The sequence below is a fragment of the Ruditapes philippinarum genome, unplaced genomic scaffold (assembly GCF_026571515.1).
Source record: "Ruditapes philippinarum isolate M1 unplaced genomic scaffold, ASM2657151v2 ctg7461_1_1_1_1, whole genome shotgun sequence".
Classification (NCBI taxonomy): domain Eukaryota; kingdom Metazoa; phylum Mollusca; class Bivalvia; order Venerida; family Veneridae; genus Ruditapes; species Ruditapes philippinarum.
In genome coordinates, this window is record NW_026864038.1 from 26,739 (window position 1) to 53,366 (window position 26,628).

At 32.6% G+C, this 26,628-nt stretch overlaps 1 protein-coding gene and 1 long non-coding RNA gene across 2 annotated transcripts in view; one reads left to right on the plus strand and one right to left on the minus strand.

Annotated features, from left to right (window-relative positions):
• Positions 1-10,099, plus strand: part of LOC132724227 (uncharacterized) — a 36,364-nt gene extending 26,265 nt beyond the window's left edge. Inside the window, exons 2-4 of the long non-coding RNA XR_009624876.1 lie at positions 8,167-8,242; positions 9,383-9,500; positions 10,001-10,099. This is a non-coding gene — a long non-coding RNA (uncharacterized LOC132724227). The remainder of the gene's footprint in view (positions 1-8,166; positions 8,243-9,382; positions 9,501-10,000) is intronic.
• A 25-nt stretch (positions 10,100-10,124) lies between these two features.
• Positions 10,125-23,118, minus strand: LOC132724226 (uncharacterized). Its single transcript, XM_060709051.1, has 9 exons — positions 22,737-23,118; positions 22,253-22,360; positions 21,665-21,813; positions 19,967-20,125; positions 19,112-19,221; positions 18,355-18,466; positions 17,438-17,565; positions 16,798-16,945; positions 10,125-13,144 (listed from the first exon to the last, which is right to left on the minus strand). Exons 1-9 carry the CDS (start codon positions 23,004-23,006, stop codon positions 13,096-13,098), a joined length of 1,233 nt encoding a protein of 410 aa, XP_060565034.1. The 5' UTR covers positions 23,007-23,118; the 3' UTR covers positions 10,125-13,095.
• Positions 23,119-26,628: the final 3,510 nt, after the last annotated feature.

The following is a 26,628-nucleotide window of genomic DNA, read 5'->3' on the forward strand; positions in this document are numbered from 1 at the left end:
TACAGATAATCTTAATCTACAAAAATAATATCTATATTTACGAGGCAGAATATCAAGATAACTTCCATAACCAAAATTAAGCTTAAAATTCTTGTAATTAAACAAAACTGGGCTACGTTCTAACGTAGCTGTCCATTTTTGAATAAAAGTGTCTATAACTCGGCGTTTAAAAATGATAGGGAACACTTTTCCATCAACGCAATTTTCATTAAAAATTTCAGCAAAACCATAATTACAGAGTAGTTTTTTAACATTTGAAACCCAATTGCGGTGTCCTTTATTACAATCCAATAAACCATCATCATACATAGTTTTTAAAACAATATTATCAGTGTTTTTCAACTTACACCAAAACTTGACAATTCTAACGTAACGAGTCACATACAGCGGATAACGCCCCAACTCACCATGAACTGCAGCAGAACAAGTATTTGCTCTAACATTAAGCAAACGTTTACAAAATTTTAAGTGGATTCTTTCCAATTCTTTAGATTTCGTGTATCCCCAAATTTCAGACCCGTATCCTAAAATAGACCCAATGAAAGCATCAAATAATTGACATAATATTTTAGGTTTGAGATCAAACTTTTTACAATTATAAAACAAAACATTAAGAGCTTTTAAAGCTTTCCCTATCAAGTGTTCTTGGTTAAGCGAAAAATTACCTGTATAATTAAAAACAGTACCTAAATAATTAAAATCATTCACAACTTCTAAAATTTGGCCATCATAGGTCCAGTTCTCATTTTGTAATAACCCCCCTCGTTTTCGAAAAACCATTACTTTTGTTTTGCTTGTATTTACTTTTAATCCCCATGTAGAGCAATATGAATGTAAAAGATCCAAATGGTTTTGCAGTTCCAATGGTGACTTGCCTAAGATGGCCATATCGTCAGCAAATAACAATAAAATCAAAATAACATCATCAAATGACAGTCCTGATTCTTGACCAGTTTGCAAATATAGCTCTAAATCCTCTACAAAGAGAGAGAATAAAATTGGTGAAATTACCTCCCCTTGACGTAATCCAATAGCATAATAAAAATAATCAGAATAATTCGAACATAATCAGAATAATTCGAACAATAATCAGAATAATTCGAACACATTTAAATCATTCAGTGTGACGCTACCAAAATTCTTGCTCAATTCTTTCAACGTCATTACTACAACACGAACATAAAGGATTGTCTTTAATTTTGTGTAAAACTCATGTTTGGAACCATTGTCAGTTGGCACATTTTGTAATTCTAAGAGGCATAGAAAATAGTTGTCCATTCATTTTCACTAAAAGTCTAAGTAAAGTGTGTTTGTCCATTTATAAAACTTCTGGGTTTTGATTTGTTAAAGAAATACTAGAACCATCCAAGTAGACAAAAACTGAAAAAGAACTAAAAGTACCACAAACACTACATTTTCTTTCCTTCATGTCCCACGTGGGGTGACACCATTTATCCACTCCGTCACATAACGATGTATCGAAGCATATCCCACAATGGTTTTATACATAATTTCTTTAATAAGCTTTAAAACGTGATTTACCAGAAGTGAAACTAATATAGTGAAAGAAAGAACAACATCAAATAAAGACAAACAACACAAAAAGATATTGACGACACATACCTTCTCACTCCAACTCATACTTATTACTGTGTAAGAAAACCTAGTTTCAAAAACTTCAACATCATATGATATCTATAAATAATAATAATAATAATAATAATAATAATAATAATAATAATAATAATAATAATAATGATAATAATAACGAATCAAATAGTGCAAAAAGAATCCCTAAAGAAAGCCCAACACGGCAAAACTATAAATATTGCAGGCTCGGTTTGATTGAGCCTGTTCATGGACGGTAATTGAAAGTGCAAGTTACTGTCCACGCCCCCTAGCACCAGCTTCAGCAGAATTAAACATATAACATGAAAATGGTGAAATTTTGAATTTAGAAACATCCGCAGATGTGTTCATACGGCGGTTATCACGGAACCTCCAATGTGACACAGTCGTGCCGTTCCATGAAAAGCGGCGTATGGTCCCCAAGTAAGAGAATGTTTTGCCCTAAACGAGAAAACAATGGGCGGAACCAAAATAAAATGGAATTTTGAAAGGGGATCTGAGGTTATGAAGCCTGCATATCACAGATAAGACGTCAAAAGACAAATTTAAAAGCAGGCAACATATCCTAAGGGTGATTATACAGTGTTCAATCAGGAATACTGGAACCACCCAAATTGAAAAAAGGCCAAATACATGTACAAGAAACTAAGTTACCACCTTAAATGTATACACAACAATAATGTCGTGCTGAACAACGATCTTCAATGATCGAAAGTATAACATCATTGATTAAATGTACGGGGAGACTTTTCAGAGCCGCCACACGGCACAAATAACACGGATGTGACAATGAAATAGTGAAAAACAGAATCCCTTTGGAAAGCCCAACACGGCAAAACTGAAAATGTTGCATGCTCGGTTTGATTGAGTATGTATATATATAGATAACTTTATTGCATGTGGCATGAAATTTACGCTATCTTTGTCAACATATTCGTGTATAGATAACTTTATTGCAAGTGGCACAATAATGTATGTGAATTTCACGCTATCTTTGTCAACATGTTCGTAACACAATATTAAACTATGTAATATATGTTAAACTGATCATGTCAAATCCTATACTGAAGGAAACAAAATAGATTAAACTGTTCACCTTCAAGAAATTTGCAGACTATCCATTGATTTTGTGATTGTATATATGTATGTATGAATGAATGTATTAATGTAATTGACTATGTACTTTGTATACGGCAAAATAAACTTTCTGTTCTGTTCTGTTCCTGTTCATGGACGGTAATGGAAAGTGCAAGTTACTGTCCACGCCCCCTAGCACCGGCTTCAGCAGAATTCAACATTTAACATGAAAATGAAAACTTGAATTTGGCATCACGGTCAAATAAAAAATGAATATTTAATTAATTGTACTCTAGTGCCCTTGCTACTGTCTGTATCAAAAACTATTGAAACTTGCTAGGTAGTCTCTTAATGAGGCCATCTTATTTGTTAAGGTCCTCATATCTAGGTACATGTATTTAATATGGCAATGTTTGTCATGAATGATAATTATGTGCATTCATACTTCTGCGGCTAGGTTGCCGGTTCTGGGTTTGCAGTTAAGTATTTCTTGATGTTGCCATCTTATTTTTAAGGTCCTCATATTTAGGTACATGTATTTAATGTGGCAATGTTTTTCATGAATGCATTCATGATTCGGTCAACTCATTAATTTTTATTCTTATATCTAGGTTATAATATAGAGCGGCTAGTTAGGTACTTTCTTAATGTTATAATGCGGCTTGGTTATTTGTTTTGGACTGTCTTTTAAGACAACATCTGTCATAAGATTTCTGCCGTTGTTGTTACAGGTTATGTATTGGGCCTTGAAAGTCATGATAAAGCTTCATAAGGAGGATTGTTGTTGTTATTGTAATTTTGCATCTGCACAGTAAGACTATCCTAACTTCTTGTAAAAATTTTGGTACCACATAATCAATAGGACTCGAGGTCAAAATCACTGACTTCAAATCACTTGCTTTACTGTCAAAATTGGCCTGTTATGTCTTTAGGGCGAAGTGTCTTTAACTCAGTTGTACTTATAATGGTGTTCTCATTTGACATGTACAATGTGAGTGCGTGTCACTTGTCCTCATTTGACAGATAGGTCCTCAATTGAAAGTGTATAAACAGTCCTCAATTGAAATTTGTTGTCCTCGACCGTAAAGCAAATGCCTTTTCCTTTCTTTCGTTTTTTGTTTGTTTGTTTTTTTTTTTTTTTTTTTTTTTTGAAATATTGAAATCATAAAAAGTTTTACTACAAGAGGCATTGCATGCATCATGTTCAAAACGGCGAAGTCTTTATTTTTGTTGGTAGCAGCCATCTTAAGTGGTATATTTATTCGGGGTCCAAATGCGTGCGTTGGTATATACTTCAAAATTATATTTATTTTACGCATGTGGGGATTAATTTTTCTGTAAACGAAAGAGATTATCTGTATATAGACTGATTTTACTTACCTACCAAATTTGAGTACATTTGAGCACTTGTTTGAATATTCGACCCGTGTAGTTTAAGAGAATGAATGGAGTACATAACTAATGTTTTGAAAACTTACACTAGCTGAATGAATAGGTCGTCGTCACATCTACAGTAACACAGCTGTTAAATGGTTATCTAACATGTGAAAAGTCTGCGGTTGGATCCCTATTGTTGCTATTGTTTTTAACCTCTTTCTTTTGCAGTATTTTTTTATGGTAATGACCATGTGCCTGCAAAATTGTCTTCACGGATATAAAAACAACTTGGAAACACTGTTTTGTCGCGTTCTGTGTGGATTGTACAGCATTTAAATGACATTCTTTATGTTAATCCGAATAAGTTTTAATCGATTTTTAATTTTTAAACCATGTTATTTAAAAAGAATATTGCTTTTACCAAAACATATTAAAAAACAATTATAGTTTCAAACATGAACCTACGCTGTCCAGATCTTACAACACATATGACATTTAGAAATTACAAACCCGTAGTTTACCAAATTACGCAAATTAATAAATCTAATGTGTACATCTTAAAAAACTTACCGAAAATTTATCTAAGATTAATATATTTTTGCATTGACCATATAATCAGTATGCAATTGACAGGAACAATATGTTCTAAAGTATTCGTTTTTAAGACACATTTAAATGATAAAAATATATTCTAATTAGATTTTCTACGTAAATGTATACTTTGCAATAAATTTTAATATTCAATGTAACTTTTCACGCACTAGTGTGTCCAACAGCAACTGAGACTGTCGGGTGCGTGGGTAAATTTCGATGAAAATCCGATAATCACGCACTCATCCAACACACTCGAGCAAAGTGACAGTCGACTGAAATCGATTGTTTAGCCATTTCAGCTCGCAATACAACGTATAAGAGTGATTAATTTTTTTTTTTTTTCAAATGAGACTGACCTCAGGTTTTTTAAATGACATCACTTGTTGCTGATATTATTTGATAATGCCTTCAGGAGAGGGCGCTTACAAAGTCACACACACGCAGGCACACACAAACGCACGCACGCACGCACACACACAACAAATTAACCTGTTTTTTGATATATTACGTATACACTTAAATTTATAGCAATAAAGTATATGAAATTTCATATATTACAGTCAATATAGAATTTAAAACAAGTTTAAGGGATATTTCCAATGGAACATTTTCTCGAAAAGCCCGTGTTACCTTTTGTAACCATACTTGTCTCTTTTTTTTCTTGTGCACGAACTTTTACTCTAGTATTTGTATTGAGTTGTTCACATTTGCTAAAAGCCATGGTTGTAGAAAAATTACCTTTGACTAAATAATCGACGAGATCAGTAATAGCATTTGTGTTATAAGAATAAAACTGATACTAGTCTTATTATAAAAATAAAATGTATTTTAAATCAAAAATATTTCCCGAACTCTTCTATATGACAGCCTATCAATTTCCCGGAAACAGTTACGCCGACATTTTTCGAGGATTCTTTCAGAAGCTGTCATTTTTCATACGCCTAAAATATTCTTAGAAATTGGGAAACGTATCCAAAATTACCTGATAGTTTCTCTAGTCAATAGACATAAAATCTATAGCAATAAAATTGTCTTTATTTGCGTAATATGAATATACTAACCAAATTTATAGCCAGTAAATTTTAGATTTTTCATCTCTGAAACAATCTGTCATCACTGGCGCCGGTGTCGGTAATACAGTGTCTATGATAAGCTACCGTTATGCTTTTATCAGCATTTAGTACTGTTCATCGCATTAAATAGTAGATCGAAGTTTGGCGGGAAAAGCCGAACGTCTACGATTGATATTATTCAAAGCAAACAATATTACTCAACGTGCAGCACAACTTCCGGGTATGGCGGACAATGATAACTATATTTGTTTTTTAATAAATTTAAAACAATTAGGACTTTAATCTTTGATATCATAATTGTTTCGGATATAATTTTTGAAAACATTTAACTCTTTGTACAAATTAAATTGATCAGTAGTTGTATTTTATCTAGTGATATAGTTTTTGACCCTTTATACACTCTTTTAAAGGCTTGTTTTCAGTTTATAGATAAGAATGAGTTATATAAACAATCTTGATAATTATATGTCGTATGTTCAAAATTAAACAATTCACATTTTCATAAAACCACTTAATGAAAAGGTCCGAACGCTGAAACAAATTTCGTGTTTTTTTTTCGTTGGAAGACCTATATAGGGTCAAAAACTATATCACTAGGAAAAGGGACTTATGAAATATGTATTCGAGGATTTTGAAATGAATACTTTTGATAAGTGTTTGGTGTTGTTGTTGTTGTTTTACAACTTAAGCACTCGACGAGACATTTAAGTATTTTTGAATATTTTCGGTTGTTTCGGTACATGCATGCATATAAAATAAAGGTATGATACATGTATAAACAATAGACTATCTTTCGTAAAGAATCATCAATACGACTGTATTTTATTCAATATTTTACAAAGCTAAAAGATAATATCTAAAAATAGCATTTAAAACTTCATTCGCATGTGACTCCAAACGTATCACTTTAGATTAAGGTAAACTTTTCTAAGAATATTTAAAATACTAGTTGTCGCAAACATACTGCAGAGGCCTCTGATTTAGCAAAATCTTAGCATGTTTGGACTACAGTCACATAATATTTCAAATCTGCAGTCACTATGTTCATATGTACAGGTCATAGTACAGGTTTGTTTGCGACAAAACAGTGGACTTGTTCACTATCAAAATTGGAGTATACGTTTCTATATTAAAAGGTGGACAAAACATTAATTCTACATGTCGACAAATTTCAAAATGCTATATGCCATGAACAAAAATATGTTGTTTCTTTACAATTAAAACAACGTGTCTCAAGATAATCAATGGAATAATGTCAGTTATAATTCATTTTGCTAGAGAGTTCTGATTAGGAATATTTTAAAAGGTATACTCATAAATAATAATGGGAAACAAGTAACGAAGTGGCGACGTGGCAGAGTGGTTAACCTGTCGGACTAGTACTAGTAATCTATGGTGTGCATCTAGCCGCGTAGGGGCTAGTCAGGGACAAGTTGCTGTTTTCATGAAGTAGAAGTTAACTTTCACGCACTGCTTAAAGTACTATTTGGTTCGAGAATCGGATTTGAGGGTGTTTCAATAAGCTGAACTAAAATAAATACATGTACCATGCCGGCATTACAAGTATATATGAGCCGCGTCACGACAAAACCAACATAATGGGTTTGCGACCAGCATGGATCCAGACCAGCCTGCGCATCCGAGCAGTCTGATCAGGATCCATGCTGTTCGCTTACAAACCCTTTAACAAGTAGAGAAACTGATAGTGAACAGCATGGATCCTGATCAGACTGCGCGGATGCGCAGGCTGGTCTGAATCCATGCTGGTCGCAAACCCATTATGTTGGTCTTGTCGTGACGCGGCTCATATATGCATTGTACGTATAGGGAATTATTTGAACAAGCCGCGTTCTATGTTATGCATTCCCAGACAGAGAGGACCTGTAAATTTAGGGAAAATAAAAGACCTCTAGGACTGGAACAGTTTTTAATTGTAAAACAATTTTCAAACATCGAAGAACATGTATTATGTTGAAATCATTAAAATATATGCATTCATTTCTTAATGAAAAATTTGACTTAGTCTTTACAGAACATAATTTTTATTACCTCCCATTATTTACATGAAATGTTCAATTCGGTAATATCTTTATAAATAATGCTTTTTGAAACTTACAAATTGATAAACCCCAATTTGAGCATCATACAGTCATGTATTTATGATATAAACCCATAACAAATTGTGTTACAGGATCTTTAAAAGCGTATAAACACTATATAATTCCTTTAGTGGTCATTTTTCATCGCTATATTAAGATGCTAAAGTAAGTAAATGACACAAAATGACACAAAAATGTTATTTATTTGATCCTATATCAAATGGTTCACAAATCAAGAAAGAATTCCAGCCCCCGTCATGTAAAAAGCCTCGGTGTCCTTTCAATTGGTTTCTATTGTTTTGATATCCCTTTTTCAGGTCTTGTTGCTGGAGTTATTGTTGGACTTTTACTACTGAATGCAATAATAGCAGTAGTTTTTGTATGTGTTAGAAGGTAAGTAAACTCAAGTCAACTTGGGAATTTCCCGGATCTAGCTTGGAGAAGGCTGCCGGATTTAATTTTTGGTCCTATCCAGCCTTACAAATAATACAATAATTAAAGTGGTGGTAGTTTTCCTCCGTTCATAAAAGCAGAATTGTCTCTAAAAGACTATGGACAGGGGCGTCCATTTGTACTAAGTTTACCCCTTTATTAAAACCTAGCTTAATGAATGTATTGCAATATATCTTTTAATTTGGACAAACATTATTAAAACTGTTGATGAAGTACTGACAGAATAGCGGAAAGTACAGATCATGATCTTACGGCATGAAAATTTAGGGCTAATCTGGTCTGTACTGGTCACGTGGCTAGAATCAGTGGCCACCAGCGGTCTAAGTCACACCAATATTGGAAAGCTCCACTGGAAACATCAATGTTAAGCCGTTTCTTCAGCTTATAGACACTAGCGGGTCTTTAGCTTATATGAACATGTGGATGAACAAATTGCACGTGCAACCATTTGATTTATTTAAATAACCAATAACTAATAACTTTTTTATTTGTTCTTGTTGGTAAAAAGCTTATAATTGGTTAACTGACTTAAAATAAAACTTCTTGTACCTTGTAAACTTGATCAATGTTCATGCATGGTAACATTAAAGAACTGAACATGTCATACAACACTGTTACATCAATAAGAAATATGAATGATTCTTAGTTATTCTCCGAGTTATATAAATGGTTCATATTTTAATTTTAGGTAATTGCTCTGAAAATGATACTTTGCAAGTATATAAGTAAAAAATGTTTACAATGCAGAATGTTTGTAACATCGGTTTTCATTTGACAAATATGTTTTTTATACTAGATCTATTCATACTCAAATATTTACGGCTGCAAATATAACATGATTAATACAACAAAAACAAGTATGCAGTATTATAAAAAAAAAAAGTCGTTATCTAAATGTTTTTACAGGTTATATGGCCATGCACAAATGGTTTTATTCACTCAGGTTTTATAAGTTTACATCTTAATATATTTGGCCATATATTCTGTCAAAAATCTTTATAGCTAACAATATAAACACAATTGTAAAGATCTCCTAGGACAAAACTATATTAACTATCTTTGTTTCCATACTTTTCTTAGGAAGTGCTGCAAGAAAGAAACTGGTCACAAAGAAACTGGACCGGAAGGGGTTGCCATGCAGACTGTACCTGGAGAACCTGCAGAATAGAACAGAGGTCACTAAGTACTATCATAAAAGGTGAACACTTAACCTGCTTGAAACAAAATTTGATCGGCTTTCATCACCAGTAAAGAGCTAGACAGTGAATACTGCACATCTATGTAGACTACTGAACCAAGGGCTGTTCCAAGTTCAAAGCTGTGCAAATCCACTAAGCAGGATGATTATCATTATACTTGTTTAAATAAGGGACGGGTTGGGCTTGAGCCTTTTAATGGTTCGGAAAAAGTGAAATACATAGTAAATGTTACAAGTGCATTAAATAATCATGTGCTGTTGTTTCATATAAGCTTTAAGCTTTCTACTCAATCCTGGATGCAATTTAGTTTAAGTATTGAAATTTTGTTTGAAAATATAGAAGAAAAAATAAATACTGTTTATTTATAAACCAAATAATATTCATACATTTAGAAAAAAGAAATGTTTCTGTCTTGTTTATTTTAAAGTTTTCATTTTCTTTATTATACCATAAACCATGTAAACCATATCCTTTTTTGACATACCTATCAACTTTTCAGAGACTAAAAAATTCTGATAAATGCTGATAAAGGGCAGATAATAAACAGACTGTGGGGAGAAAGAAAAAAGACAATTTCTGATGGCAAAGTAGTGAGAAAGTCCAAACCAAAAAAACAATACACATATCTTTTCTTTTTTTATTGTAAAAATAATATGAACACCTACATAATGATAATATGTATTATCATTGAAATTTGTCTTATCTGTAAGTACATTGTAAATAATGATAAGTAACGCTACATGTACATGCTTATTAAACTTTTCCAAGTTGTATAATTTCATTCAAACATGTCTTATGACAAAACCTCTTTTTGACAAAACTTTTTTTTACTGATTTGATCATGTAGTAAATTGCATTTCTTACAACCATTGTATTGTTGACATGAAATCCAAAGTGCTTTCAATAACAATTAATATGTGTTGCATAAAGTTAAATTTATACTTTTTTGTGACTATAATATATATATGTACAAAATGGTGCTGCGCCATGTCATGGAGGTTTTTGATAAATAAATGAATTAACACGACTGTGTATTTTGTGATTTTCCTATTTGAGGCGTTACTTTTGCCTTGCTGACAACTCTAATCAATACAACTTGCAATCAAATTCCTTCATTGGAGAAATCCATCAAGCTTGGTTATAGATGGACTGATGTTATATTGATAAGACATTTCCAGGAGTAATGCATTTTTCTACAAAAACAAATAAGGAAAATTCATACTAGCATAGAGAATTGTCTTAAACTTTGCATGATAAACAAAATCCAGGATTGTAATAAATTAATGAAAAAAATTACCATCCTATTTCTTTTTAGGCTATCTGCCCTTGAAAGAGAATGTTTTTTGTTCTTCTTTTAGGTCACTTTCAAGGGCAGTTTGGTGAAATAAAGCTAAGCAGACAATTTGCTATAAATATTGTACAACTTGTGCTAGTGAAAAAAAGGCAAGCTTACTGGCAGTTTACAAACGTACAGTCCGTTTAATTATATTTCTATTTCTAGGTCAACCTGCAATGATCAATAGTTTAAGGAAATGTTAAGTGTCTTGGACTTTCAACAAATACAAAAAATTCACACTCATTTAAGTTGTGAAAATGTATCTGTATACCTTTAATAGAATTATAATGTTAATTATGTAAGTTTCATTCAACTAAATACTGTACATTTAGATACATGTAATATACATTTACGAATAAACAAATAGGAATTGTTAAATAGACATGGGAGAAAATTGAATAAAATGTGTATATGCATAGAAATAAATAAATAACATTGCAAAATACATGTATGTGTATGGGACATTAAAATAAATACAATATGAAAGATTAAGTAGACTTGACTATAGAAAATAAACAATTTGATTTGTCTTCTTCTTAAAGCACCTTAAATACATGTAAAGACAAATAAATTAAAAAAGTGTTAGAAACAAGTCACACTTATACGTCAAAATATTACAAATAATTTCACACACCATTGACAGTTCATCTTTGTCAGTCCATCTCAGACATTACTATCTTCTGATAATAAATAATTCACAAAAAATTCAAAAAAACTTGATTTCATATCAGATTAGTCTGATTTCACCTAAGATTTATTTGAATTTTACCTCATATAAACTTGATTTCACCTCAGATTTATTTGAATTTGACCTCATATAAAGTTGATTTCACCTCAGATTTATTTGAATTTTACCTCATAAACTTGATTTCACCTAAGATTATTTTGAATTTCACCTCAGATTAATATGAATTTCACCACAGATCTTACTATCTTACAATGCTTGAAAAAGACAGTAAGAGATGCCTTACACAGGCTGCCAGTACAGACCGGAATATCTAGCTCGAGGGTAACTGTTTACGGTGGTAGATGAGGCTCTGCAGAGTATCCGCTAAATAGTTACCCGAGAGCTAGATTAATAATATCTGACATATGTTTGCGGTTCGGATCGGAATATCCGTCCCGAGGTGACCCGCCCATGGGCGGATGACCGAGGGACGGATATTACGATCCGAACCGCAAACATATGTCAGATATTTTTTCTTGCATATTCTACCATATTCCATTATATTTTAAATTCTTTATCTTTATTTTCAATGAAAATTTATATCATTACAACCGTAACTACTTTCATTCAACAGCGTATGAATTACAAAGTCATTCATAACGGTAAAATGACGTCATCTTTATCGTGCCATTGTACAGCACGCGACTCATCTGGAACCCCCCATGCCAGATGAAATTTCCGGCATGGGTAAAACTAACGGAAACGCCAGTCTGATATGCAAGAATAATAATATCTGTCATATGTTGCGGTTCGGACCGGAATATCCGTCCCGAGGGGACCCGCCCATTGGGCGGTAACGAGGCTTGCCGAGTTACCGCCCATGGGCGAGTTCCCGAGGGACGGATATTCAGGTCCGAACCGCAAACATATGTCAGATATTTTTTCTTGCATATTCTGCCATATTATTTCATATTTAAAATGGTTTACCTCAATATGATATATGTTCATGGAAATTAAAGTCATTTCATCCTTAACTATTTTCTTAAAATAGCGTATGAACTTACAACTTTAATAACAACGGCGAAATGACATCATCCTAAGCACATATTTCCCTTCCAAAACGACGTCATTTTACCGCGGTTTATTCATAAAGTGCGCTAAAATGACGTTGTTGTTTGGCACGCGACTCATCTGGCACCCCCCATGCCAGATGAAATTTCCGGCATGGGTAAAACTCACGGAAACGCCAGTCTGCTATGCAAGAAATTCCTGTCTCAGACGACAGCCTGTGTTTGATTCTACTAATTAATTACATTATTGAAAGAAATTACCAAAACTAACATTTACATAGAAGTTTTTCCTTGCAGTAGCGTATGAATTCACAACTTCATTCATAATGGCACAATAACGTCATCCTAAGAACGCTATTCATTTGTAATAGGCACATGGCAATGACATCATATAAATCACACAACCTGTCTTACATGACTAGGGGTGTAAGACAGGTTTTTTAGCATCGTTGTAAACAGTAGATAATTCTGTCTGATATGCAAGGAGATGCTTTAGTTTGTACTTAGTTCTCTGATAATTATCAATAATTTAATCCCATGTTGTTCTCTGGCTCAGTACCATCAGTATTGCTGAAAAAAAATCAAGGTAATAAAACAATATTTTAAGGTTATACATCATCTGCTTTTAATACTTGATGATAATCTTTTTCTATAAGTATTGTTATAAAATAACAAGGGTGCCATAGTCACAAAATACGCCCGTTTACGAAAGCTTTAGATGGAGATGGGGGCATTATGGATAAGTGTTATCTAGCAAGCAAGTTTTTATTCTTGGCACTGTGTTGTTAAATGAACCTTAAAACAAATCAGTAGGGAAGATATGCACAGGATGTGTGACCTTGACCTTGGTCGCAGGGACCTGAATTTTATGCACAGCACTCAGCCTCACATTGATGAACATTTGTGCCAAATTATATTGAAATCCCTCTATGCATGTAGAAGTTTTGCTCCAGACAAGCGTTTTTCTATGAGCTCTAACTGTGACCTTCACCTTTGACCTAGAGACTTGGTTCATGTGCAGGGCACTACGTCTCATGTTGGTGAACAATTCTATAAAGTAACATTAAAATTCCTCCATGCATGTAGAAAATATGCTCCGGACAACATCTGGATATTTAATCATCTCCAGTGACCTTGACCTTGCAAATATTAACCTAAATTAAATGTGTCACACCTGTAGTCATGATAGTTACCATTTGTGCTACAATCCATCAATAAATGATGACTAAATGGTCCCTATACACATCTTCAAATTTTTATCTGAACTTTGACCTCTATGTGTAACCTTGACTTTGGTCGCAGGGATCTGAATCTTGCGCGCGACACTCCACCTCACAATGGTGAACATTTGTGCCAAGTTATATTAAAATCCCCCTATGAATGTAGAAGTTTTGCTCCGGACAAGCGTTTTTCAATGAGCTCTAAGTGTGACCTTGACCTTTGACCTGGAGACCTGGATCATGCATGGAGCAATACATATCATGGTGGTGAACATTTCCATAAAGTATTATAAAAATTCTTCCATACATGTAGGAGATATGCTCCAGACAAAATCTGGATATTTCACCATCTTTAGTGACCTTGACCTTGCATATATTGACCTAAAGTACATGTGTCACAGCCGTAGTCATGATAATGACCATTTGTGTTACAATCCCTCAATAAATGATGATTAAATCGTCCCTATACACATCTTCATATTTTTATCTAAACCTTGACCTCTATGTGTGACCTTGACCTTGGCTGCAGGGACCTGAATTTTGTGCGCGACACTCCGCCTCACAATGGTGAACATTTGTGCCAAGTTATATTGAAATCCCTCTATGCATGTTGAAGTTTTGCTCAGGACAAGCGTTTTTCAATGAGCTCTAAGTGTGACCTTGACCTTTGACCTAGAGACCTAGTTCATGTGCGTGACATGGCTTCTCATAATGGTGAACATTTCTATGAAAATTTCATTAAAATCCCTCCATGCGTGTAGGAGATATGCTCCGGACAAAATCTGGATATTTCATCATCTTTAGTGACCTTGACCTTGTATATATTGACCTAAATTATATGTATCACAGCCATAGTCTTGATAATGACCATTTGTGTTACAATCCCTCAATAAATGATGACTAAATGGTCCATATACACATCTTCATATTTTTATCTGAACTTTGACCTCTATGTGTGACCTTGACCTTGGCCGCAAGGACCTGAATCTTGCGCGCGACACTCCACCTCACAATGGTGAACATTTGTGCCAAGTAATATTGAAATCCCTCTATACATGTGGAAGTTTTGCTCCAGACAAGCATTTTTCAATGAGCTCAAAGTGTGACCTTGACCTTTGACCTAGAGACCTGGTTCATGTGCGCGACACTGCTCCTCATAGTGGTGAACATTTCTATGAAGTTTCATTAAAATCCCTCCATACATGTAGGAGATATGCTCCAGACAAAATTGGACGCCGCCCGCCCGCCCGCCAGGGGCGTTCCCATAATACGTCCCGTTTTTCAAACGGGCGTATAACAATCAAATCAAAAAAATAATTTATCATTTAAAATGCCAAATCAATGTGTTTAATTTTTTTTAGGGGCTTGGGGTAGCTCCATACCTTTGAATATATATATATAGCAACATTGTGCATTATTTAAGGCATGATTTGGCAATCAATAAGATGGAAAGATCCTTTGACATCTGGCTTTATAACTTTCTTAAACTCCTTTGCAGGATTCAATCCAACTATCTTAAAGGGGAGGCGATTCTTAGTCAACCCACAAATTCATGCATCTGTTTGTCTTCAAAAGCCATACAAAGTGCATGACTAAATATTTCCTACAAGAATGAAAGATCAACATACTAATGGAGCCCCTTTGTACATTATGTTAACCCTTTACCTCATATATAAACAACGCACTTACCACCCCCCCCCCCCCTTTTTTAGGCCCTAAATTGTGAAAAAATGTCCTATTTGGGCCTCAAACTTACGTTTTTGGTTGAGAAATGTTGCTAAAAAAAGTGAGCACTTCTTCTGCGCCGCCCTTTCCAAAAGATACATCAGGGGGTTGCCAGAAGGGGAATGTGCCCCCTTCTGTTTGGGGGGTTTGAAGGGGGGGGGGCGGTAGTCCCCCTCATTGCCTAGAAGATTTTGGACTTGTGAGAGGCTAAAAATGACCCCAGGTCGATCATAAGGTAACGTGTAACCAACGCTGCAAAGCAATTGACTCTATCTCAATTGACTCTATCTCCCTTGAGAAGTTGCAGCACTTAGAAATAAATATTGATAGAAAAAATCAAGGCAAAATAGTGATTTTCCTGCAACTTTGAGATGTCCCCTCGTTGCCATGGTAACAGGAAATTTAAGCCTGAGCATGTCGTTACAAAGGCAAATGGTCCAGTCAACATTTGTGTCAAGTTTGATTAGTATTGAAGCATCTTCATAGTTTCATCGCAGTTTGAACTTGTAACCGGAGGCTTTTCAATGAAAACGGCCATTTTTCACAATATGCTCATGAGGGAAAGGGTTAAGCATTATGTTAATCACAATTTGGCACTTAAAAATAACCACCAACCAAACAAGCAATTATTCTCAAAGTATTTCAAGCAATACAAAAGACCCCTACAAGTTAGAATCCCGCAAGAAATATATAAGCAATATTCTCAAGGGCCATGACCTTTCATTTATGCCATTTTGTAAGACATGACTGAACTTTTGAGTTTTTAGATACATCTTCAGGGTTTGTCTGTATTATCAAGATGTGTTAAGTTTCCTTGCTTAATAAGGAAATTATGTATAATAATATACAACAGATAATCCAAAAGATAAAATTTTCTAAGGATCACTATATATAAAATAATATTTCAACTTTGCTCTATATTCTATTTAAAGTAAATTTGTTTGAACGGTTCCAAGTACTTATGCAAAACTGATTACATGACACATTTTTTTACGGATGGACAGAGAGACTGACAGATAGACAATTAACCTTTAGACAGAGGGCTAACAAGCTTACAGAGCTTAGCTTTTTCACAAGAAATAACCAAAGTCCTTGACAGGATTCAAACCTAAAGCAAAAAGGTGGAAGTCATTTAAAGTCAGTAGCCTTAACCACTCAGCTACACATGCTTTAGTCATAGCAGATCAGGTAACCTATCAGTTTGCCCAAATTGGCAAAATTGAAAATGTTCACTCTGAATGAGTCTAAAATAAGGTAAAAGTTGGGTATAGTTTTTACCAATATTCCCATTCGCTGAGTCCATAACCTTCCATCCCATCTAAGAAATATCTGGCATATCTCTCATAAATTTTAGCATCCCTGCCATCTCCTATATAAAACTGTCGTGTTTCTATGACAACAACCTTCAGTGTTCTTTGTTTTTCTCCTGAAAAACAAATAATCAAGGTGTTTTGTTTGCCACAAATTTTAGTCTATAGAAATTACTCAACTCTCTTCAAAATATTTTAGATACATGCATTAAAATAGGCATCTGGAATTTTGTTCATGAAAAGCTTCTTATGATCCTAAAAACAGAAGAATGGGTGTCCCGTAAATGAGACAAAAATAATTAGTGAAATACTTCATAAAATGGAATTTTAGAACGAGATCAGACGTTAAATAGTTTAATACATGTATATAAGAGAAATATTTAATACATAAATGTGTTTTAAACACGTCAATTTTAACATGATATTGTTCTTGTATGATTAAATTTTTATTCTATGATCATTTTTGATGAACATTGTGGCCAAGGTATCAATTTGGAATTTATTACTTAAAGTACCAGTACTAAAATGTTTACATGTTTGGCTGTGTGCTATAGTATGTGTAGTTGTCTTTTATGTAATGAGATAGAAAATACAAACTATGAGCATACCTGCTTTAAAATTAACAGTAAAGTTAGTTGATGGAGTACCGTCATCCCCTAGGTTATGAAATTCCAGGTCATGCCAGGATACTGTGTCCATTTCTCCAGATGGATGAAAGATAAATCCACAGTGTAATCTGGGAAAATAAAGAGTTACAGTTACAAATTGATACTTCAATAAAACAAAAACAACAACAAACAACATTTTCATACCAAAAAGATTGATTTAGAATTAGTGTTTCTCTATGAAATATAAAAAGATTTTATAATTTACATAGATCTACCAAAATAATGTATCTGCTATCATTATTTTTTTAATCTATTTTTTGCACTCTTTGTAAATGAATCTGACAGTAGGTTTGAAACCTACATTAACTATGCAAATGTTTCTTTTTTTGTAACCATAATATATTCATTTTTGTTTCATCAATTTTTGTCAACATCATTTGCGAATTATGTGTATTTTTTGTCTATATATACATCTGCTGCAAACTTATGCATGAACATACTTGTACACTTTAACAAAGAGAGCAATTTTGCTGTACAGTATGATAATTATCTTTTATTTTTTGGTTGGGATTTACATTGCACCAACACAGTATAAGTCATATGGTGACATTCCAGCTCTACCAGTGGAGGAAGACTTCAGGTGCGCTTCTGTGCATTATTTATTATTTCAGGCACAAACAGGTACCTGAACCTGGGTAGAACCACCAACATTCCATAAGCTAGCTGGATAGCTTCCTCACATAAACTTGTTACAAAGACTTTTGGCATGTTACTTGATAATATTTAATAGCTGATTATTAAATATATTATACATTACTTTACAGCTCATGCTATACAAGCTTACCACCATTATACAGGGCCATATTACATCAATACATGTCAATTTATTTATTTATTTTTTTTAATAAAGATTTTACCTGGACATGGTAGCTGGCATGGATATAGCTGATAAACAGAGATTTGTTCCATCAGGAAAACTGGCATATTGTATACAATAACGATGTAACTGTCGCCAGTTACGAATATTACCTAAAACAAAGCATAAACATTATAAAGTAACAAAAAAACAAAATTAATTTGAAGAATAACAACTGATAAGCAATATGATGCTGTTTTACATTTAAAAAAAAATTACCATCAATAAGTTCAGCAGAATTCAGTCAGAAAAATGGTTTAAAAATTCTAAAATTGCTGTCACTGAAAACTAAATACTAAAATTACTGTCATTGAAAACTAACAATTTTTCGTACTAAATAATAATGAATTTGAAATGACAAGAGGAGAGGCCTATTACACATGTACAGTATTATGTATCTATATTATATGTTGTGTAGCTATATTATATGTAAGTTAATGGTCAAGTAAATCAAAGGTCTATTCCTTTTGATCTTGTAGTCATAGAATATGTTTCACAATAAATTGAGCTTTGAATTTTTCAGTTTCAAAAAGGAAAACTTGAAGCATATTTTTTTGTTCAACATGAGTTAAGGTAACAAATATAAAACCATATACATGTATAAGGACATGTTTACCCAGCTGGTCATGGTATTAATAATTTTGTAGAGGCTTGCTACACAATATGCTGCATAATAAATATTCAATATTCAAAATTTAGCTTTTTAACTATTTTTAAATATTCATATTTTTCCATGTATGTATAAACAAATGGTATACCATAAGAGTGGTCACGAACACCTCGTATATTAATATCAACAGGATCATGTCCCTCTATATTAACTGTGCCTGTTGTATCACCAAACTGCTCATAGTGTGTCTGATGTATACTGAAATATATCAATAACTTTATAACAAACATCCCCACTGTCCACTGTTTAGACACAGTCTACAGACAGACAACATGACAGGGGCAAGACAGACAGACAAGAACATATAGTTTTACCCTTGAAAGGGGGGGGGGAGAAAAAATATATATAATTAAATCACAATACAAAAAAAATATTTGGTTCTATGTACATCATCTACAATCAACTATTCAATGTGGCCAGGGTCTTTAAAATATTCTTCATGCATTTGAAAGACCCAGATGTGTCTTACTGCCGTGATCCAGAGGGTAAACTACCAGCACCACCACAAGTAACTCTGATGAATTATTTCTTGTAAAGGAATTGCTTTGAAAATTAAAAACAATTGCAAATTTCATCACCTTTAAGAATTACATCAAATTATCTCAAAAGACAAGAGAAAAAAAGAACAAAACAACACAAGGTCTTAGGGAAATGAACAGTTTAGGTCACTGACCCATATTCACTTGTCCCTAACAGCTGCTAGTTTAAATCCAGTTAATAAATCTGGACTCTTTTATTTGAGGTAGTTGTCAAGCCGGCTGTGGTAGAACTTAGATGCCTGCCACCTTCCTCAAAGGCTCTTAGTAATTTTATCGACAGATGAAAAAAGATTAACAATTGTCACATGACTTTTACAGTGTCCGAGTAACTTAGAACAAACAAATATAATAAAGTAAATATAAAAAAGTACATTTATTTCGATTTTGCAAAAGTAACAACTTACATTTTCAATGTGTCAAAGAAGTGTCTTGACCAAGTTTCCCGTGCAATAGCGTCACATAGAACATTGGGATGAAGGTCTGTGTCAAAATCGAAGAATTTTGTACAAGCTCTCCATGTCAAATCAAACTTCACATCTAGCAACTTCCCTGAGGACACTTGTCTGAATGGAAAAGTATCAAAATGCAAAAATAACATTTACTTTAATTTAAAATATGCTTCATATGTCTTTTTAATTATAATACTGCACATTTGAAACATCGCTTTTCACTGGATAATCATGATGTTTATATTGTTTTATATACACTGAGCTGCTGTCAATTTTTATCTCACATGTTTCTCTTAAAAAAAAAAAATGCTTGCATAATATAATAAATTTGTTATAAATATTTCGACCTTGACAATAAACAGTTGTTTGTAATATATATTTCCAAACAACTGTTTATATAGGGCCATATTATAAACCTGTCAAAAATCTTTAAGGTCTTATAACTTGTCAAAAATCTTTATAACTAATAATATAACTGGCTGTTTGCATTAATAATTATAGTTTTTATACACAATGTAGATATATTGTACAATGAAAATATGTGAAACCATATATTATAAAATGTTGTTAAAATAAAATCATTTAGGATTTATACCAGATCAATTAGGTTTTGCTTCTTACATTTGGGTTGAAACTTACACATAATTACTTATGTGTACATAAATGTTGCTATTTATAAACTATAGCTATTTTGAATCACAGATTATACGGAATAATACATTGTACTTCAACAATCAATCCTAGTATTTAAAATTGAATCTTTCAGTATTAATTAAGATGCCATTCAAATAAACTTTTTGCTGATAAAATGATAAAAATGCACCAAATATGTGTAAGCATAACATTTTCTTTATGCACCTGCCAGTATATTGCTTATATATAGCCAGCAGGTACAGTAAATTTCACATATTTTACAGCTGTTTCCCCAAGCCCAAAAATGTTAAATAACATGTACCAAATACACAGCTCTAAATGAGAAAAATCAAAATTTGAAATAGAAAATTTGATTCAAAGTATGGCTTAGTGAAGCAGTCTGTGTTTTTGGTGTTTGATTTCTGCCTTTCAATTTTTATAAGTATTGACTTATCTGGGAACAGTGCAGACAATGATCACAGAGGTACAGAATTATCTTGGTCTGCACTGGTTGCATGCATAGATTCAGTTGCTGTCAGTTGGCTCAAGGGTTTAGAATTAAAAAAAAAAAAAAAAAAAAAAGTATCCAAAATCATAAAGCCCGATTAAACCAATACTGTGCTAGGATATCCTAATGATGTTTTATGTTTCGTATTTTGGGGGTGTTTTATTGGGTTTTAAGTTGCTCAAACACAGTATTGGTAATATATGGCAACTTTCCAGGTTTACTGGTGGAGGAAGAGTCCATAGGTGCCCTTCCGTAAATTATTTCAGGCATGAACGTGCACCCAAGTAGAACCACTAATGCTAAACTACGATAGCTGGACATATTCCTCACATGAAATAATCCAAATTCCCTGTTGGGATTTAAACCCACAATGGTTGGTTTGAAGTCAATGACCTTAACCACTCGCCCACGGATGCCCAGACTACTTAGTGATGCTATAAGCCACTTTTTATTACTTCCAGCTTTCTTAAAGGGTAGCATAAAAATTGCTGAACACTAGTGAGTTCTAATACCTAAGTTTCCCATCAAACTTTATACTCCAAGTTTTCATTGGTTCTACCATACTGATATGTAACCCACCAGCAGCGAACTCATTTTCCATGGTCCCACGTAGAGAGGTGTCCGGCATAGATGGAAGCTCGAGAAATCCTAAATCAGGTAGCTACACAAAATGGTCAAATACAAAAAGAATATTAATAATGACCCATTTCTTTTTCTATAAATATTATACATGTAGTAATTTTGATAATATAACATTCATTTGAATCTTGCTGATAAAGAATTAAAGAAAGGAAATTAAACAGCCAACAGAATACATTGAGAATGAGATTGGACACTTCATAGCCTAATTAATTAAGCAAGAATGGTTTAACCCATTTAATTTTTTCTTACTGTCAAACCATAGGAAAAAGACATTGCCCGTTTAAAATATATCTCAAGTCTAAGGAGTTGGACCAGGACATTCCACAGAATGTCCTGGCTGACATGTCATGGTGGCTCATTAATATTTGTTGACATGATTTGCAAATTAATTGTCATCTTCATATAAGCATCCACGGGTGTAATGTATGCCTATATTATTTGTACATATTTGACTTTACTCTAAGATAGACAATGGTTTGGACATGATTGTCATGGCGTCTAGCTGTTGCCGTGACCAGGAACTGACCTTCTTTGTTACTTCCAGTAAGGTATACTGCATCCACAGCCTGTTTTAATGATAAATTGTTTACTTGTTTAATAATGATATACAGTAATGATATCTGTAATTTTCACTTGTTTTCTGCTACACGACAAACCAAAAGCCGATTTAATTGGGCAATCAAAACAATCCTACAATATATATTGTTCAAATAAATATTAAATACCGGGACAGTTATCGTGAAAGACAAAAAATGATACCTAATTTTTAATTTCGATACCGGTAGGATTAAACAGTCTAGGTATCTTGTTACATCGACACCGGTCTAGATTTTAACCTGGATCGGATGATGTATCTTACCAATCACCCCAATTTACCTTCACTTGCACTTTCTGAATTTTGTAGCGACCAAATACTTATAAATAAATGCAGAAATTATTAACCTTTGGATGCTCCTTTGGTAATAGTTGAACTTTGTCCATATCTTCCGGAGAATTTCTCGATTTTCTTCCCATCCCAGCATTTTCACCTGTAACTTTTTTATTTCTCTCTAGTTTTCTAAGCCGTAACAAAAATTTAAAAATCATGAATTTCATCAAATACCACTTATTCGGTTGAGAATAAATTCCATTAATTTTTGGCGGGTCAGATCGACTTAAAAACCTGACAATGATGATAAATGCAAGCACGCAAACTACAGCTGTCAAATCCATTTTCACATTTTTGTGTCAGTGTTATTTTCTCCTCGTATAAATTGTCCTATGCGAAAAATAAATGAAGTACCATTTGAAAGCAATGATGATGAAGTGAGGTGTTAATTTCCACTGACTCCAGAATTCTAAATGCTTAACTAGCATATAACATATCTTCATGTTTTTTTATAAATAATGCCCGTAATTATCACAGGGAAATCTGTCCTTATTCTATTAAATCTATTATAAATATACAGGAAAGAAAAAAATGACAGAATCCCCTGTGTTAAACCGTATAGTGCTTTTTTTTATGGTTTTATTTCCCCCTTTAATTTTTTATTTTATAAAAAATTCATAAATTTTGCAAAAACCTGGATTTTTTCTCAATTAAATTTCCCCCCGGGCATTTTAAAATAACTTTTAAAGTATGTCCCCGATTTCCCTGACCAAAAAAAACTATTTATGAAACCTGTGTTTTAAGATTTTTTTAGCGGCCGAAAATGCCAATATAATTGAAACCCGTTTCTAAGGTTTTTTTAGGGAGGCCCACGTTGAAATTTACTATTTACCAGGACATAAAATGATATTACTTGATGTAATTGTACTGCAAATATTGTGCTATTTTGCATATTGGCAATACCTTAAAGGAGAGAACCAGAACAAAAAATTATTTGACACTATCTTAAATTTTGGAGGTCAAACTATTTCGACTTAGTCAGACTTTCCAGCTTTCCTGGTGGAGGAGGACCTCATGTGCTTGGCCATGCATTATGTCAGGTACAAGCCCTGAATCATAGTGCAATTAACAAATAAAAAAACAACAACAAATGAATCATTCTATAAAAATGTTTATTTCCCTCAATGAGGTGCAAAAAAAGTATTACATAATGTCATAATAAATGAGAAGCCAAATACACATTTTATAACAAAGCCAAATTATCACATTCATTCTATAGTAAAATTGTTCTGCATGCATGACATCATTTAGAAGCACTATAGTCTATTTCAGAGTTTGCACAAGTCCAGCATTTTTCAAATAAAGATATTCTAAAAAAAATTTGATCATTTTCACAGGGCTTCACCCAATATGGTAACAAAAAAAATGCAAAGTAACAATTACATTTTACAATTCTAGGTCACTTTCAATAAAAATTAAAGAAATTACAAGTATTAGGTACATTTTTATGCTTATGTAACATGCTTATATAACATTAAAAAGTTACAAATTTGAATATCACAATTTTCTCAGGGCTTTCTTTTTTGGCTTCCACCAATATGCAATATGCTTTAAAATTAATGTATGCAAGTACAATGTACATGTATCTACACATTTATTATTTAAAATTTTTAAATAATGAAGGAAAACAGTAATAATCATAATAATCATTTGTCAAAGCAATGGATTGTCCGTGTAATTTTACTACACATTGTACTTGATATAAGTGAGAGAACTCTAAAATGGAGAAGAACATGGTGGTCCTAAGCTACAAAGGAGTGGGGTAAAAAATATAACCAAATCAAATAATTTTGATTAGCCCAACAAAGTCCCCTACACACCACTATATATACAAGATATACTTATAAATGTAGCTTTAGATATAAGTTTCCCATAAATTGAAAGAAAAGAGAAAGAAAGATATAAAAAATTGTCTATGCATTAAAAATAAAATTTAAAAGATTGCACTAACTATCAGCACTAGAAAAGATGAGTATTACTATAATCCCACTAAACTCTAATAAATAAATCATTTGAAACTGTCCTTAGTCAAACCATGTAAAATCAGCACAAACTTTGAATAATCTCTTATCCTCTTTTTTGAAAAATGATAATTTATTCTATCAAGTTTCAAGTTGTATAACAACTGAAGTGTCCCATTTTTTTTATTGTAACAGCCTGCTGGTTAAAAGACATATTCTAAAACTTAAATTCAGGAAAGATTTATAGCAATTGTTGCACAAGAATATATGACAGAGAAAATGAGCTTAAACATTCAATACAAATTCATAAAAACTCACATCAAAACATAAGCTTCAACCCAACCATACAAAATATGGCTGAAAATACAGTTATTTGACAGTATGTCATATTTATTTATTTATTTAAACAAACAAACAGAATCAATCATGAATCAATTTATCCATCAAGTTACATTCCCCTTTTCAATATAAAAAAGAAAACAAATACAATACTAAAATAAACAGCATATGAGAAAGTCAAAATAAGGAAATAGTTTAAAAATGTCGAGAGCTCTCTTTTTCTGTCATTTACTATAAACACGTCTTATAAGGGTGCTCGATTTGTGGGTGAGTTAATGCATTTTTAATGCTCTTTCTTCATTACATTACACTTTTAACATTTTCCATCAATCTGTATATAAATAAACTAACAAAATATCTTTATTGTTCTAAGTACTGTAATTGATAGATATGTGTTCAAGTCAATTTTGTTGAATAAAACTTCTGTTTTGTTTCTGTTAAAATTGTCATTCAATCTAAAATTTATGTAGCCAAGGAAAACACCCCACAAAAAATATTCACTCACTCTCTCTGACACTTTTTTACATTATACTGACTGTACTTTGGTTAAAGCAATTACCACAACTAGCATTATAAATGTTTGCTGCAAAAAGGGTTAACAATCTGAAAAAAATGCAATTTTTTTTATTACATTTCAATTATTCATGCATATCATTTAATAATGATATTACAAAAAAATGCATAAGCACTGACATGACTGTGGAAACAACTTTATCACATTTATAATTTTCATATTACATAAAAAAAATATCGCAATCTATCGGGCAACACATAATCAAAAGCCACTTCCTTTCACATGTATATAAATAATAAAGATATTCACATAAAGTTAAGATTTTTTATGAATTTGAAAATACATGTATTTTCAGCTCTATATAGTATTTCAATAGGGCATTATCATAAGCTGTTTGAAAAGACTTCAAAAATTCTCACTTCCTCGTCAAGTTATTCCATTATTCATTCAAAATAGGACATATATGCAATGCGTAATTCATAAAGCCATTCTGTTAAATACGACACAAACTTTTATATTACATATTATATATGAAAATTAAACAAGTTTTAATCTAAATTACAACATCAACAATAAAGAAAAGCACAAAGTTGAATTGTATTTATCAAGTCACTTGTTTAAGATATGGAAATATAAATACAGTATATTAACAACACTTTATTGGTATCAAAAATCCAACCCTGGTACCTAGCAATCAAAAACAAGCCACAATTTGTATGGTACCCAGCAATCAAAAATATGTATGTGTTCAAATGTCCCAAAGCTGACAGCAGAATAGAAAATGACAACCAAATCTTAATGTTACAGTAAAAAAAATCACAGTCATATAAATTATTGTATGGCTTTTTTCTTACTTAAAATACAAAACCACTGTAGGGGTCCACATATAACATACAGTTCACCCTATCTTATGGACACATCAATGCAAACAAATAATAGTATAATTATTGATGATAGGTGGTCTTAAACTTTTAATCACAAGTTTAACTGTAAACTAGATCTAGTTTCTTCATAAAACATTGAGTCAGAAATCATTGATATTGTGACATTCAATTTGTTTCAAAATTTACATTAATTTTTAATTAAACAATC

What these genes read in the sequence shown, in the direction of transcription:
- LOC132724226 (XM_060709051.1), bottom strand. Translation starts at nt 23,006, where the DNA reads ATGGATTTGACAGCTGTAGTTTGCGTGCTTGCATTTATCATCATTGTC. An exon ending in TACCAAAGGAGCATCCAAAG is followed by an intron (nt 22,361 to 22,736) that starts GTTAATAATTTC and finishes TCATTAAAACAG; the next exon opens with GCTGTGGATGCAGTATACCT. An exon ending in AAACCATTGTCTATCTTAGA is followed by an intron (nt 21,814 to 22,252) that starts GTAAAGTCAAAT and finishes CATTTTGTGTAG; the next exon opens with CTACCTGATTTAGGATTTCT.